Consider the following 16,688-nt stretch of genomic DNA (forward strand, 5'->3'; position numbering starts at 1 on the left):
CGACATTGTTACAAGTTAAACTGTTTAGGAAGAGTTATCAAACATTGTTTTGAATGTTGTTCTGAAGCTATTTCCTTGTGGCATTTTTATAATCAACTATCTTCAATGGAAGATGAGCCACAATTTTATCAAAAAAAATGATTTTATTAAAGTTAATAAAATCTTTTTTTTAACGTTAATAAAATAGTTGATTATTGTTTTGAACATACAAAATATGGCAAAGTAAGAAAATTCGCACATCAAAAAAGAACTAATGAATTAAAAAAAACATTATTAACTAATAACTAACAAAGATATTTTCTTAACGGTAATTCCTTCAAAGTTGTAGTCTGGCATGAATACTTGATTTTTCGCAGGTTTCTGTATGCTCTATTTGAGGAAAATAAAATTTATTAGAATTTCCCTGCGCCGCAAATATTTGACAAAATATTCAGAGTCAGATATTTTTTCAACCACATTTCCAACATAGTAAGCTACTGTTATTTTCAGTTCAAATGTTACTAATATGAAAGTGTCTTTTATGAGTTCCTCGCCGGATTCAAAAAGTTCAAAACTTTCATTGGCATCCAAGTCGTTACAAAAAATACTAACTTCCGATTCACTACTAGAGCTGCCATCAAAAACTTTTTTTTTTATTTTTTGGATTCTTGCTTTCTTTACTTGTTCATCCCTATTGGTTAAAATTGTTTGCTTCTTTCTTAGATTAGGTACTGTCCTCTTTTTCTGATTTCACTTTTTCTTTTATTTTTTTTTTCATTTTCTATTTCTTCCAATCACTGTTTTTCGGGAGTTTCTGTATAAATTCTAGATTTTGGGAAAGGTCTTACATATTCCGGACTTAGAATTTTGCTCGAAACTGTTTCGTCGCTGTCGATCTCCGACTTTTCATTATTATCTTGTACAGAGTCATCAGGGCCTGCGCCAGCACTTTTTGAAGTAGATGGCTGATTATTTATTTCAAAATCTGCATCTTGATTTGAGATATTTTCACGCCTTGATTCATTCTTTAGACATTAGTGGCATCAAAATCTGCATCACTAAATGCTTGTGAATTAAGGGGCCATATTCCTGGTTTTTCAAAGGAGCTTGTAATATTTCTAAGCGAAAATGCCTCTAAAATGGTTAAAAAATCCACAAGGAAAGAAAAGTTTTCCTGTAGTTGGCTGTATACCATCAATCACAAAAATTGGAATAAATCCTTTGTAAAAGGTATAAAATTTATTAAAATCCCTAAAGGGCTACATCAAAACAAAACGTTTTCGATTTTATTACAAAATCATCATCAGTGTAAGACCTAAAAGTAAGTATAACCTATTTTATTAATGTAAAATTGATATTTAAATTCTGACTAAGGTTTAAAACAAGCGGTTATACTCACAGTCTGGATGCTAGCTGAGCCACCAAAGAAATATAGGGGTAATAACCCTTCAAATATAAAATTTATGCTTTACAGATGCATATTTACTTAAAATGTTTTGTGATGGGCAAATGACAACAGGAATAATGCCCTAAGGTAAGGTATTTAAATTCCCAATATGTGGGATGCAAAAAATTGAGTTGTTTACATTTCGATGACTTTATGGCAACTGAATGAAAGTTGAGTGATGTTTCTGAAAGGTGTCAAAGATCAAACCGAACAATGTGACAATGTGACTTAATAGTTACCATGTGTTACCTCAGCAAACTGATTGTGATATGATATTTTTTTTTAAATTTCCAACAGTAATAACTAACATCAACAAAGATGTGGCTATAATAAAGTTTACACCAATTATGTAGGTTGTATTAAATGATTTATGGTTGTTTTGTAATTTTTGGAATATTTTTAACAGCAACAGTTTTTCCCGGATTATTTATCATCCACTAATTTAAGGCAAAAGAGCATTTACTTTTAAAAGGCCCAAAAACTCCCACATCAAGTGGTTGAAGTTTATGGGACGTATGCGGAGGAAACGAAAGCATTACTATTCCATGATCTCTGGCTGCTCCCCTTTGGGACATATTTCTTGAAAAAACATTTTGTAGAGCATTTGTTACGCGCTGCTCACTTATATTTGCTCGATCTGTTTTATTTTGGTAATTTCCTACCATGCAATACAAAAAAAAAAAAAATTAATAATCACTAAAACTACTATTACATTAGTGTAGGGCAAAATCAGCCACTGCCGAATGTACCCCATTAGGCCGGCCGAAAGTGCCCCGCCTGACTTTGCAAACGTGAAAAATTTATTGTGACCTTCTGGTCTAAGTTAGAGGTTATGTCAATACATATTCTGAAACTAGAGATTTTCAACCTAATATGAGCAAATTGTTACAAAAATATGTGGACAGCAACTATCTAAATTGCATAAAATAATTTTTTTAAAACTTACCTTTAGCTTGAAAAAACACACTTAAAAACAAAACAAATATTTGGACGCTGTTTATTGCAGAAATACCAACAAGTAAAGTGAAGATGGATTGCTGCCCCATTTCTAGCGAAAAATCTGTGCGAAATTCTGCTTATTTAAAATTTTAGTTGCAGTGGCTGAATCTGCCCCCAGGCCGAATGTGCCCCACTCTCCCCTACATGTTCCTCCTCATTTTCCTCCGATTGACTTGGATTTCTTTCTTCATTCCTGGGCACGAGGTACAGTTACGTTCACTGAATAGTTTACACCTTAATTTTTATATTGTAATACTCTACAATTGCAGTGTCGTACGAATTTGATAAATGTCAAAGTCAAAAAATTTCAAAAAGTCAATGCTTGTCAAAAAATTCGCTAGTATTGAAAAATAAAATTAAATAAAACGATATCAAACTCCTCCAAAATGGTTAGAATGCATTTGAGTGATATGCAAAAAGCAAGAGCAATTGCCAAACTCGAAGAATGTTGTTCACTAAGGAAAGTTGCTGCAGATTTGTACGTGAGCCATATGCGCATATGGGAAATCAAAGAAAGATGGGATAATTATCACTGTACTGTATAGCAAGGTTGGGCGGATCAAGGAGGCAGAAGATCTCCACAGATCAACAGGATGAGTTGTTAGTAGATTATTTGAGAGAATCTCCTTTTGCCAGAGCTCAAAAAGCTAACGAGACAAGCGTTTCCGGGCAGTATTTGCACTGAACGTATAGGAATTACACAAATTATTGTTTATTATTTAACATTGTTTATCATTATTTAATATAAAATAGATTTAAAATAAAATGGATATTTTAATACCATATTTCCCTATTTTCGTTACCTATTAAGACCATAATCCATTTTATTCAACAAAAAAACCTTTTTCTATACGATCCTTTTTGTTAAATTTTGTAAAATATTTTTATATTATTTTTATTTTTTAACTTTAATCAACCCATTGTAGATACACCACTGTTAACGTCACTTTGACTTAAAAGGTGGGTTTAAACGAGGTAAAAATTAAAAAAATTGGCTCCTAGATACGTAAGCCTGTAAACTATTCAATGCTCGTAACTGTACATTCGAGCAACTGATAAGCTGTTAAGATGGCTTAATGGTAGTTACAAAAATGAACAGGCGTATTTATGGATTTGGGGACCATATCATTCATTACAAATTTTCTTTTTGCAGAACGTTGCAATGAACCGGCCGTATGGAGTCAGCTGGCCAAAGCGCAACTGAACCAAGGCTTAGTCAAGGAAGCAATCGATTCTTACATTAAAGCTGATGATCCTTCAGCTTATAAGGACGTCGTTGAGACCGCTTCGAAAAATAATAGCTGGGAGGACTTAGTGCGGTATTTGCAGATGGCAAGAAAGAAGGCCAGAGAGAGCTACATCGAATCTGAATTGATTTATTCGTACGCGAAGACCGGAAGATTGGCTGATTTGGAAGAATTCATCAGTGGACCCAACCATGCTGATATCCAGAAGATTGGTGATAGGTATGTATTAGAATTTATACTTTCAGAATTAAAGTAAATTATTACTTAATAGAGAAGGCGAAAACGGCGGTTTCGTTGGAAAAAATATTCCCATGAGCTTTTTTTGCATAATTACATTCGTGAGACATCCCAGAATAAGGTTCAAGAAGTCGCCCACGTAAAAAGTGGTTCAATTTTTTTTAATCACATTGAAAAAATCAATATTTTCGGCCCGGGCAAATTTTTTTAGGTTTTTTGGACCATTCTGGACAAAAAAGGTCTCTTATAATTTTTCTCTAAAGTTTCTCTAAAAAAACGAAAAATGGCGATTTTCAAGGCTCAATAACTCGGTTAAAAGTTATTATTATGAAAGTCAGAAAGTGACTAAATCAAAGATTAAAGCCACCTCTATAAGATCCTGAAGAAATTTTTGTCATTATTTTATTACTAAGCTGTTATTTATAAGTAATAATAATGAGCGCCCTGCACGTATTAGGCTGCCGTCAATGGTGAGTGCGAGAGCGATGCCATTCCGGCAGTCAATGGTGCATCTTACTCGCACTCACATTTATAGCCGCGTCAATACGATCTTACGGCTCATTAATAATAATTAAAAATAACAGCTTAGTAATAAATGAATGACACGTTCAGGATCATGCAGGGGGGGGGGGCTTTAAACTTTGATTTAGTCACTTTCTGACCTTCATAATAATAATTTTTAACCGAGTTATTAAGTCTTAAAAATGGCCATATTCGCGTTTTTCAAATTTTAAATTGCTTATAACTCGAAAACTCTCAAGTTTAGAGAAAAATTACAAGAGACCTTTTTTGTCCAGAATGGTCCAAAAAACCTAAAAAAAATTTGTCCGCACCAAAACAATCTATTTTTGCAATTTGATTAAAAAAAATTTGGACCACTTTTCGCGTGGGCGAATTCTTGAACCTTATTCCGGGGTGTCTCACGAATGTGATTATGCAAAAAAGTCTCATGGGAATATATTTTCCAACGAACCCGCCGTTTTCATCTTGTCTATAAGTTTTATGGTTCTTTTCTTTATAAAGAACTTACTGAACCTTATACTCTTCTATAGGTGCTTTGACGACAAGATGTATGATGCCGCCAAGCTACTCTACAACAATGTATCCAACTTCGCTCGTCTAGCTATTACTTTAGTGCATCTAAAAGAATTCCAGGGAGCTGTTGACAGTGCTAGGAAGGCTAATAGTACCAGAACATGGAAGGAAGTGTGTTTTGCTTGCGTCGATGCCGAAGAATTCAGATTGGCTCAGATGTGTGGTATGCACATCGTGGTACATGCTGATGAGTTGCAAGATTTGATTAATTATTATCAAGATAGAGGTAAGTTTTTTTTGTCTTCCGCTTATAATAACAAGTGTCTATTTCTCCAGATTTTGATCTTTCTTGAACAGAAATAAATTAACTACATGTAATTTCTATACGACTTCTTTGTTTGTATTAGAATTAACTTTTGTATCCTTGGTTAACGATGGTATCTCAATATTTTTTCAAATCAAAATTTTTTTCATAATTGGCGCAGTCGGCAGGATCTGCGAGAATAAATACGTTGTTTATGTTATCGTTTTCATGAAATGTCTCTTTTAGGATACTTTGAAGAATTAATCGGCCTATTGGAAGCAGCATTGGGCTTGGAAAGGGCACACATGGGTATGTTCACCGAATTAGCAATTTTGTATTCCAAATATAAGCCCGCCAAAATGCGCGAACATCTGGAACTCTTCTGGTCTCGAGTGAATATCCCCAAAGTTCTTAGGGCAGCTGAACAAGTAAGAAATGTGTATTTTGTCAACTAATTTTTCTTTATTTGATCTCTCTCAAACCCTTTCTCTCGATTTATATGATGCTATATTTCTTTATTATTTTTTAGGCACATTTGTGGGCAGAGCTAGTGTTTTTGTATGACAAATATGAAGAATATGATAACGCTGTGTTAGCCATGATGGCTCATCCCACCGAAGCTTGGCGCGAAGGTCATTTCAAGGATATTATTACAAAAGTTGCCAATATCGAACTTTATTATAGAGCTATTCAATTTTACTTGGATTACAAACCGCTGTTGTTAAATGACCTTTTGTTGGTGTTGGCACCCAGGATGGATCATACTAGGTAGGCTTTTTTTTTTAATTTTTTTACACTTCTCCAAAACATAAAGATTTCCAATTTTTGCAATGTTATCTACACTTCCTCAAGAAATTAACGCACCACCTTAAAAACGGATCATTTTTGATGTCTCCAATTTCCTGAACCTGTTGTCCGATTTAAGTGATTTTTTTTGTGACATATTATAGCCTTATTCTTTAACATTATCGCTGTAAGAATATTGATGCAAGACAGGTAAATTGTCTTTATATACCGGGTGTACCAATCAAACTGTTTTTTTTTTCTCAAAGTTCGCAACAACCTGTGAAATATTTTAGCATTTATAAAATACTGAAATTAAAACCCAACTATAGCCTTAGATTTTCTTAACATTTTGTTTTTTGATTCACTCGCTTATGTGGGATAATAAAAAAGTTAGGTACTTTAACTAGCCATGTTTTTCATCAATATATCCTAATTTTCTGCTTAGTTTAATAAACAAGCGTAAAGTAGGTTGTGAGAAATTAACAATTTGATAAATGTCAAATTGTTAACAGTCAAAAAGTTTCTGGTTTGTTATGAAAATTAGTAGGTAGATTTATTATTTAAAGTTTCAATTAAGTCCGTATTTTTTTTTGTTTGGTGGAAATGGAACGAGCTACAAGGAATTTGACCCGCGATGAGTGTGTTCAAGCAGTGACCTTACATAGCGAAGTACTTAGCTACCATGCTATCGGCTCCTTATATAGGTAACAATTTTTTGCTAATGCACGATAATGCAAGACGTCACGTTGCACAGACTGTAACCGAATATGTATTTACAACAGGTAAATCTTCGGACTTTGAATTGAATCGGTGAGATCTAAAAGGATAATATTCCATTTTTTGCAAAATTTACGGCTATCCCTACTTTTTCTGTCTTTACACGGCAAATTACGTGTAGTAAAATTCACACTGGTATGGATACGTAAACATTACTAGAATGTCATTCTACTTGAAAATGTCATCATTAACTTAAAGAGACGGCTTTTGAATGTTCTTGGATAACTGTTATTTGCATAATTGCAAATTATTAATTCAGTTAATAAATGTGATAATTTTTTCACTAACTATGTATTTAGTGATTATAATAATTTATATGTACAACAAAAACTAATACTTAATCGAGAAAAGAGGAAAAGTGTTGAAGTGATTTTTTAATAATATATTGTTACTATGGAACGCTTACAATTTTGAACATCTTTAACAACAAAATACTTGGATCCCAGAATATATTATCCTGATGTATTCTTTGCTTGGATGTTCCACAAATAATACACAATAAATAACTTTTTATTAAGTTCACGTCTTAAATCAATTATTTATCAAATACACTATACAGGGTGATCAACTTCTGTGACAAAGTCCAATATATCTGTTAATATAAAATATGTGAAAAAAAGTTGTGAATTAAAGTTATAGACACATTTAATGTACACATTTTAAAATTAGTGAGAAATATACAGGGTTCTCATTATCACGGTGCCAAACCAAAGTTATGTTTTTTTAAATAGAACACCCTGTATTTTATTCAAAATCTGGTTTCTCTACATTTTTCTGATTAAAAAGATATAACACTTGCCTAGGGTTATACTGAGTGTTTCAAAGTTATGAGCACTTTTATCAAAAAATCATACTGATTTGATCGCCCTGTATGATTCTAACAGTATAATATAAACTTATTTTTTTACTGCCGTTGACTGTCAATATTAAAGTAGTTTTGCAACAACGTACAATCTTTTTATCACTATGCAAATTGTATACAGGGTAAGTCAAAATGCAAATAAAAGATTTTCTTCATATTTTTAAATGGAAGACCCTGTATTTTATACTACCATCGAAAAGTTTTTTCATTATACTTGCATATCTTTTAAATATTCCCTATACCTAAAGTTATTAGTTTTCGAGATATTTTAGTTTTATTGCTGATAACTCATAGATACGTTTATTACAGTAAATTAATTACCCTTAAGATTAGAAACCTCCAATGAGTTTGTTAATTATAATTAAAATTAGACTGCATTTCATTTTTTCTCCAAGTTTATTTAATAACGACAATTTTATATTTACTAACAAAATGATATTAATTTTCCGCGAAGAAATGGGAACTATAAATTGCTGCAAGTTCTTGTTTAAGGTGGCTTTGAAATAATTGACACAATAACTTTCAGATGTAAGATTTTAATTATCTGTACGTTTTTATTTTTGTTATTGATTATAATTGTTTGCCATATTGTTATAATTATTGTTACCTAACAATAAATTTTAGTCGTGAAGAAATGACAGACATGATATGGATTTTAGGAGAGTGTTTAAAAAACTCATTAGTTGCCACAAGAATTTATAAGGAACGGTGTCCGTAGCGTCAACAATCAAATAAGAAAGCATTTGAAAACTTATTAGACAGGTTTAATCGTACTGGTTCTGTTAATGAAGCAAAGGAAAAAACAAAAATCATTATTACGGATGAAAATGAATTAAATGTTTTACTGCCTGTTACAGAAAATCCTCATACAAGTATTTAAAATATTACAAGAGAGCAAGATATAAGTTATGGATCTATTCAAAACATACTCAAGAAAAACAACATGCACCCATATCATATACAATTACATCAGGAACTTGTTGAGGAAAATTTAGAACGAAGAATGGTCACAACAAATAGTTATACAGAGAGATTTTTTTGAGTTTGTTCCTTTTTTTTTGGAGACGAAGCAACATTCCACAAAAATGGTAGTGTAAACAGACACAATTTTACGTTATGAAAGGTCATGTTGAACACCTTTGTACCACTTCAAGTACGTTGGACATTTTTTTTATTTAATTTAGTTTTTTTAATAAATTTTAATAAAATAAAGTATTGTTATTAATAACTAAGTAATACATGTTGTTATCGACAATAAAACTAAAATATCTCGAAAACCAATAACTTTAGGTATAGGGAATATTTAAAAGATAATGTAAGTATAGTGATAAAACTTTTCGATTGTTCTATTTAAAATTATGAAGAAAATCTTGTATTTACATTTTGACTTACTCTGTATACAATTTGTGTAGTTATAAAAAATTGTACATTGTTACAAAACTACTTTAATATTGATAGTCAAAATCATTAAAAAAAATAAGTTTATATAACACCGTTAAGAACATACAGGGCAATCAAATCAGTATGATTTTTTAATAAAAGTGCTCGTAACTTTGAAACACTCAGTATAACCCTAGACAAGTGTTATATCTCTAGAATCAGAAAAATGTAGAGAAACCAGATTTTGAATAAAATACAGGGTGTTCCATTTAAAAAAACATAACTTTGGTTTGGCACCGTGTTATGGAGGACCCTGTATATTTCTCACTAATTTTAAAATGTGTACATTAAAGGTTTCTATAACTTTTATTCACAACTTTTTTTCATATATTGTATAATAACAGATATATTGGACTTTGTCACAGAAGTTGATCACCCTGTATATCAATATTATTTAATCAACAACTCAAAATATTCTCGATGCCATGTCCAATATTTAAAATTGTCACTGATTGTCATTGTCTGACTGACAATATGCTGACAATATTCTATTCGACTGAGTGCGTTAAGACAAAGATAGATTTGGAAAATATTACGCCGGACATTGTGTTCATTTATTTCGAATCCTGAAAAAACCAATAAATATTTTTGAAAAATTTAAACGCAGAATGAAAGACTAAATTATTACCGAGGGCCGAAAGTCCCTTAGAATAAATAAAAAGTTGATTTTGAATCAGATATTTGAAATTAAAAATCACACTAAATTTTCTCTTAGTTTTTCACCCCTGTAACTTATTAAAATAAACATTCTAGAAATTCTCAGGAACTTTCGGTCCTCGCTAATAACGTAATCTTTCATTCTGTGTTTAAATTTTTCAAAAATACTTACTAAAAATAGTTTTCTCAGGATTCGAAAAAAATTAATCCCCATTTGAATAGCATTGCAGCCGAAAATACGTACCCATCCCCTTAAGATAGCAGTTTTGTTCGCTTGACCAAGCTCTACAGACTTAGTCAAAGAGATAACATTCCATCACATTTTAGCTATTTAATGTGTTGGAATGTTTTCTAAGTCTGTAGAGCTTGGTCAAATGAACAAAACTGCTGTCTTAAATAAATTCGACAAAAAAATGGAATATTATCCTGTTAGATCTCAACGATTCAATTGGCCACCGCATAGTGCAGATCTTAACCCGATCGAAAATTTGTGGAACATAATTGGCAGAAGACTACGACAGCGTTTGCCACCTCCTAGAACCATACAAGAGGGAGAAACAGTAGCTCTGGAGATTTGGAATGATATAAGACCAAATAGCATACCTCATTTGTAATATAAAAGTACATATCTCTTTTATTATCGAAAATAGGCGAATGAATAAAAAAACAAAACGTTAAGAAAGCTTAAGGCTACAATTGAGTTTTAATTTCAATAGTTTATAAAGGCTAGAATATTCCACAGGGTGTTCCTAACTTTGAGAAAAAAATACAGTATGATTGTTACATCCGGTATACAATGACATTTACCTGTCTAGCAACAACATTATTACAGCGATATTCTTAAAGAATAAGGCTATAAAATATTACAAAAATCACTCAAATCGGACAACAGGTTTAGTAAATTCGAGACATGAAAAATATCTCAATTTTAAGATGGTACATTGATTTCTTGGAGAAGTGTATTATAAGAATGTGTGTTGATGATTTGTATGTTTTGAAGTGCGTTTAGGTAGGTTTTATAATTTTAATAAATGTGTAACAAATTCTGTTGTTTTAGGGCTGTTTCTTTCTTTACAAAAACAGGACACTTACAGTTGGTTAAATCCTATCTCCGGTCTGTGCAAAATTTGAACAACAAAGCTATCAACGAGGCCCTCAACTCTCTACTTATCGAAGAAGAAGACTTCCAGGTATGTTTACATGCTTTTGTTACTATATTATTATTTTATTACTATATGATTGTAAGTAATATTAATAAAATTGAAAATGAATGCTAAAGTTTCATGTTCCACCTCTAATTGCGATGTTCATTTGAACTACTGTGTTTATATTATCTGATAATATGAGCGAGACTCTTACGCAATATACACAAAATGTACTGTAGATACTATACTACAGTATAACTACCCTGACCACCTTAACACACTGGAACAGTCACACATACAAAACACAGTACAAAAAAAACACCTAAAAAATAACAGGTACAAATAACTGTGACAAAGTATTAGATGATGTCAATGTGAAAGTAATTCTTTTTATTTAACCTCCCAATTTATTTACAATCTGTAAAACAAGTTACAATGAGTAAATGTTGTGACCACCAGTGTAGGTGACTTACAGAAAATGATTCATTAATCATTTTCTTTACAAAAATATTTTACATAGATATAAAATTGTTTGTCTCTGGGAATTACGGCACATATAACTAAAATCGCGATGGTAAATCACTAATAGGTGTATTTCGTCTAAGTCTTCGTCTGACTGGTTGTCTAATCAGGTTTCTGCCTAGTACATTAATTTGGATGTTGTGTCAGTCTGTCTTCATATTTCTGTGCGAAGTTAGTAATTTCTTCTTTTACTGTGGCAATTTCTAGATCGCGTCTCATAATATTATTTGCAACATACCATGGGGCATTTGTGATTATTCGAAGAACCTTCGACTGGAACCTCTCCAACATTTCGATATTGGAGTTTGATGCAGTACCCCAAAGTTGGATCCCGTAACTCCATATTTCCTTCAAAATTGCTTTGTAGACAAGTACTTTATTTTTCATCGAAAGTGAGGATTTGTGACCAATCAGCCAGTAAAGATTGTGTAATTTGAGACCAAGTTGTTTCATAAAAATGTGTGTTCTCCAGTTTAATCTTTGGTCTAGGTGCATTCCAAGGTATTTGACTGTTGCTTGCTGTTTTAGTTGGTGGTTGTTGATATATACAGGCGGGCAGCGACCTTTACGGTTTTTGAAGGTAATATGAACCGACTTTGTTTCATTTGTTTGAAAACGCCACCGTTTTATCCAAGTTTGCATTTTGTTGAGGCTGGTCTGCAGAAGTTGAGAAGCTATCCGTGGGTCCTGATGTACTGACATCACTGCTGTGTCATCTGCATATGTAGCTGTCGTGGTTTAAAAGTAAATACTGACGCAATATGTCCTGATTGAACCCTTTTGCAAATTTTATTAGTTGTAAGTCATATATTTGAACATGACGTAGATTTTTGACTCAATTTGTTTTTACAGGGTCTGAGAACGTCCATCGACGCCTTCGATAACTTCGACAACATCGGCTTGGCTCAGAAATTGGAGAAGCACGAACTGACGGAGTTCAGACGCATCGCCGCCTACTTGTACAAAGGCAACAACCGGTGGAAGCAGAGCGTAGAACTGTGCAAAAAGGATAGACTATTTAGAGACGCTATGGAGTACACTTCTGAATCTAGAAATCAAGAATTGGCCGAAGAGTTGCTGGCATGGTTCTTGGATAGGAAGGCCTATGATTGTTTTTCGGCATGTTTGTATCACGTAAGTACTTTTCCGTTATTTATACATTAAAAACCGTTGTAAAAACAGTTCTAGGCATAAACGAAGAGCAAAAAAATTTTAAATTACAGTGAAAATCCCAAATTTTCTTTTGCGTGCATTATGTTAAAAATGTTAATGAATCGCACATTGAAGATATATGCCTGGTAAATTCAAAGAGTCTAACATTACGTGGTACATTTGAACTACTGCACTTGTGTCCACTTCTATCTGTTTACTACTCCCACTAAACCAAACTACGCCTTTCATAGATATCAAGAAATAATAAAATATTATGTAGCAGAGTATTCTTAACAAAATTCTTTAGAAAATAAATATTCAATTTTCAAAAAAAAAAAACAGGAAATAAGCTGGATTCTGTCGTCACATTCCGAATCGATGAGAAATATTAAAATAAAATTTATTACTTTAGTTTTCCAAATGGGTATGTAGTGGAAATTGAGCAACAGGATAAGCAAATGTAAAACAATCAAAATATGGTTGACTTTATTCGTACATGCCTCAAACTAGACGGTCTCAAATTGAACTGGTATTAAATTAACTGCATATCAATACGAGAGCGTCCTAACAAAATACGCTACCTCGCAAAATCTGGCCAAAAAGTCAGGACTTTTTGTGACTTTTTCACATTCCAAAACCAAAATTATTGTGTGAAACCAGATTGTATGCACAAGTAAATTTTAAAAATGATTTATTAGACAGTGACAGTTAGTCGGTGGATGATCAGAAATATGACTGTCGTTATGGAATTTGTTTGAAAATTGAATTTAAAAAGTTTTCTCGCGGTGACCACTTATTATTATGATTACGTCATGCAAGTAATCGGTGTGAATTAAAAGAGGGATTAATATTCTTAAATTAAAGGTATACTTATTTCGGATCGTTACAATACGGTCGAGAATTTACATTATCTACGACCACAGCAGCCACTTAGGCCTACTTCGGCTCTGGAACAAAAACTCAAAGAAACTGTACTAAATACAAACTACTAATTTTCTCCATTGAACTATTTTCAACAATTTTCTCCGTCAGCAAGCAAGGCAAAGAGCCTGCTGACGGAAAGGCACAAACTTCTTATTCTAGACTCTCTAAAACTGATCCCTCTTCTCGACTACTTGGAACTGATCTCTCTTCTCGACTAATTAGAACTGCTCACGAATCTACTTCGAACTCTCCCACAACCCAAAACTCATTCCATCTCCCCATTTTTCCATCCTACTCAACGATGTCCGGTTTCATCAATCAAAAAATTCGCCAATTTCCACTTTTCATTTCAAAACGAATAGAAAAGATTCAAGCAAACTTCAGCCACGCCTTCAAAGGCAATAACTTCTTCTCCCGCAAATAGGATTCAATCAACGAAATTCTGATATTCATATCTGAGCTCAATATTCTCCCAGGCTTTTTCGCATCGTTCGCAATACTGCACGTGTAAACTTGTTGGATTATATAAACACACTCAGGGCCTCTTATCCGCAACGGTATGCACTATGTAAACAAATCAGCTTCAAAATAACATATTCCAGTCGCCAGAAATTACTTATAGAAGAATTTACGACTGTAATTCCTTTGATAAAAAAACCGACAATCCATTTCACGACAGAATAACGGCTAACAAAACATGACACTTCTAAAACCTGCGTTCTCCGGAATGAGAAACTAAAAAAAATATTCATGAGAATCGAGGACGAATTACGTAATACTACAGATTCATGAGCAATGAAAAAGAATCACACATTTCCACGCAACAAACAAACACAATTTCTGAAACGGATTTGCCATACAGGGTGAAGCAACAGTATCAGGAATTCGAAAACGTTAATGCTATTTGCACCCGTTACAATATCTAGTCCTTTTCATGACCATTTTTCAGTGCCTAACAGTTTTTCGATTTCTCTCTAACGCATTAAATTGTATGTGACAGAAAAAAAGGCACGTCGGTGATTACAGACATTTATAACATTTCTTCTAGTTATTCTAGTTGTCGATAGATGGCGCCATAATCAAAAAAGAATTATTTATTAAATAAAATAATATTATCAATATAATCTGTACAATTTATAAGACTATACAAATCAAAGAAAATACCATTTTATAAATGCAATAGACACAATTGATTTGTTTTTATTCCAAATTGAAAACAAAATTTGACAACTGTCAGATTCAACTAAAATGTCATGTTAGAATAAATGTCATAAATGTGTATTATCACGGACTTAGCTTTTTTTCTATAATTTGTGACGCACTGAAAAATGGTCATGAAAAGGAGAATACAATCTTATAATCATCCTCTACCTTTGAGGTACCACTGTCTGGCTACGTGGTACATTTGATTTACTCGGCATGTATCTTTCTCTACATGTGGAGGTTCTACTCTATGGGTATATGGTACCTTTGAACTACTCATATTTTTGTTTGTTGAGGTCTCATTGTTTTGGGTTGTTCACATTTGGACTATTCAGCATATCGGTACAAGGGTACAATGGCTGTGCCATTGGATCCAGAAATGTAGAGTCCTGTTCTCACATTGCCGAAAGTATTTATTAGGCCAGCAAAAATATATAATTATTTTAAAACCTTCTTTAAACCATTCGCTACTCTAAACTTATTCGCCACTCGAATAAGGGGCGGGCGAAATAAAAATCGTTATTTGTCACATTTATGAGGTTATTTGCTTAAAATGTGAAGAAAATCACCAAAAGTTTTCCGTATTTAGAGTATATTCCGGAGAGAAAATAACAAATCTGATCCCGCCATTCAAAAGAACGAAAAAAAATATACGAAAAATAATTGGACGGCGTTATGCATAACTCGACCAAGCGCCATTTCTTTAATATCGAGATAACAGCGGATTCTGGTGACACATAGCTAAAATTATCTTGGAAAAAATCCCTGTTATTGTCACGTTAACGGTTACTAAGAAAAACAAAATTAAACCAAGCGACATTAATCCACTTACCATTAAGCGACCATTAAGCAACCAAGAAACGAAAAACTTTGAAGCCATTTATCTCAAAACTATATTTTGGCGCTTGGTCGAGTTATGCATAACGCCGTCCAATTATGAGTTTGCCAAAAATTACCTACATAACCTAAAATATTTTTGAAAAATTCAAATATTTTTCATGGGCTCAATTTTGAACCAAAAAAATTTGAAAAAAATCAGAGTGTTTATGGGCATAAACAAAGAACATATTTTTTGCTCTAGTGTAGGCAGCTAAAAATTTTGCTAAAACGGTTTTTAAATATGTAATTTCGAGTGAGTCCCAGTCCCAAATAAGAATCAAGCCGAGTGCAGATTTTACCATCTTATCTCGCAGCGGCGGCTCGTGGGTCAATCTTCAGGGGGGTCATTTTGGTTTGAAAACTTCAAACTGTTGATTTTTTAAAGTATTTAAAAGATCTTTTAGCATTTATATTTTAGATAAAAAATACAGACTTAGATAAAACTCAATACTATTTACCCTAGTTTTCCGAAAATTAAATTTGTCTTTTTTTAGAGTAAATCTTTTAAAAAATATAGGAAAAATGGTATGAACAGGTTATTGACTGATATATAGATAGGAATATTTATAGTATAATAAATTGTAAATTTATTAAAACGAAACTTACTTTAAATATTTTTATATTTTAAGTCAATTCTTCTATCCTTTAGTTCTGCAAAATAGTCTATGACCTTCTCATTGAAATTTGGAATGCTCTTGACAAGCGTTTTCTCGATGCTCAGCATAGACAAGGCACTAAGTCTAGGTTGTCCCATCGTATTACGCAGGAATGTTTTTACTCTTTTTAAAGTAGAAAAACATCTCTCACTTTCCACGGTTGTCATAGGGAGTGTGCACAAAATATTTAATAACTTCACTGCTTCAGAAAATGTTTCAGACAAATTCATGTTAATAAAAAGCTGAAGTATGGCTACTGCACCAGCACTATTGCGAAAATCCTCACGACAATATAAGACTTCAAGTTCCGATTTTAGTTTGGAAATATTCACTGTGGGATAATTAGCCGTCACCATTTTTAAAATATTTTGCGGAAAGTTGGTAGTGTATGCTTCAAATTTCTCTATGTAGAATAACTGTGAAATCATGAGATGATC

At 32.7% G+C, this 16,688-nt stretch overlaps 1 protein-coding gene across 1 annotated transcript in view; it reads left to right on the top strand.

Annotated features, from left to right (window-relative positions):
- Nucleotides 1–16,688, top strand: part of LOC114326602 (clathrin heavy chain) — a 76,993-nt gene that overhangs the window by 55,702 nt on the left and 4,603 nt on the right. Inside the window, exons 14-19 of the mRNA XM_028275017.2 lie at nt 3,579–3,891; nt 4,962–5,230; nt 5,495–5,676; nt 5,778–6,016; nt 10,828–10,960; nt 12,290–12,571. Coding sequence (XP_028130818.2) covers nt 3,579–3,891; nt 4,962–5,230; nt 5,495–5,676; nt 5,778–6,016; nt 10,828–10,960; nt 12,290–12,571 — 1,418 coding nt within the window. The remainder of the gene's footprint in view (nt 1–3,578; nt 3,892–4,961; nt 5,231–5,494; nt 5,677–5,777; nt 6,017–10,827; nt 10,961–12,289; nt 12,572–16,688) is intronic.

Source organism: Diabrotica virgifera, chromosome 3 (assembly GCF_917563875.1).
Source record: "Diabrotica virgifera virgifera chromosome 3, PGI_DIABVI_V3a".
In the NCBI taxonomy this organism is placed as follows: domain Eukaryota; kingdom Metazoa; phylum Arthropoda; class Insecta; order Coleoptera; family Chrysomelidae; genus Diabrotica; species Diabrotica virgifera.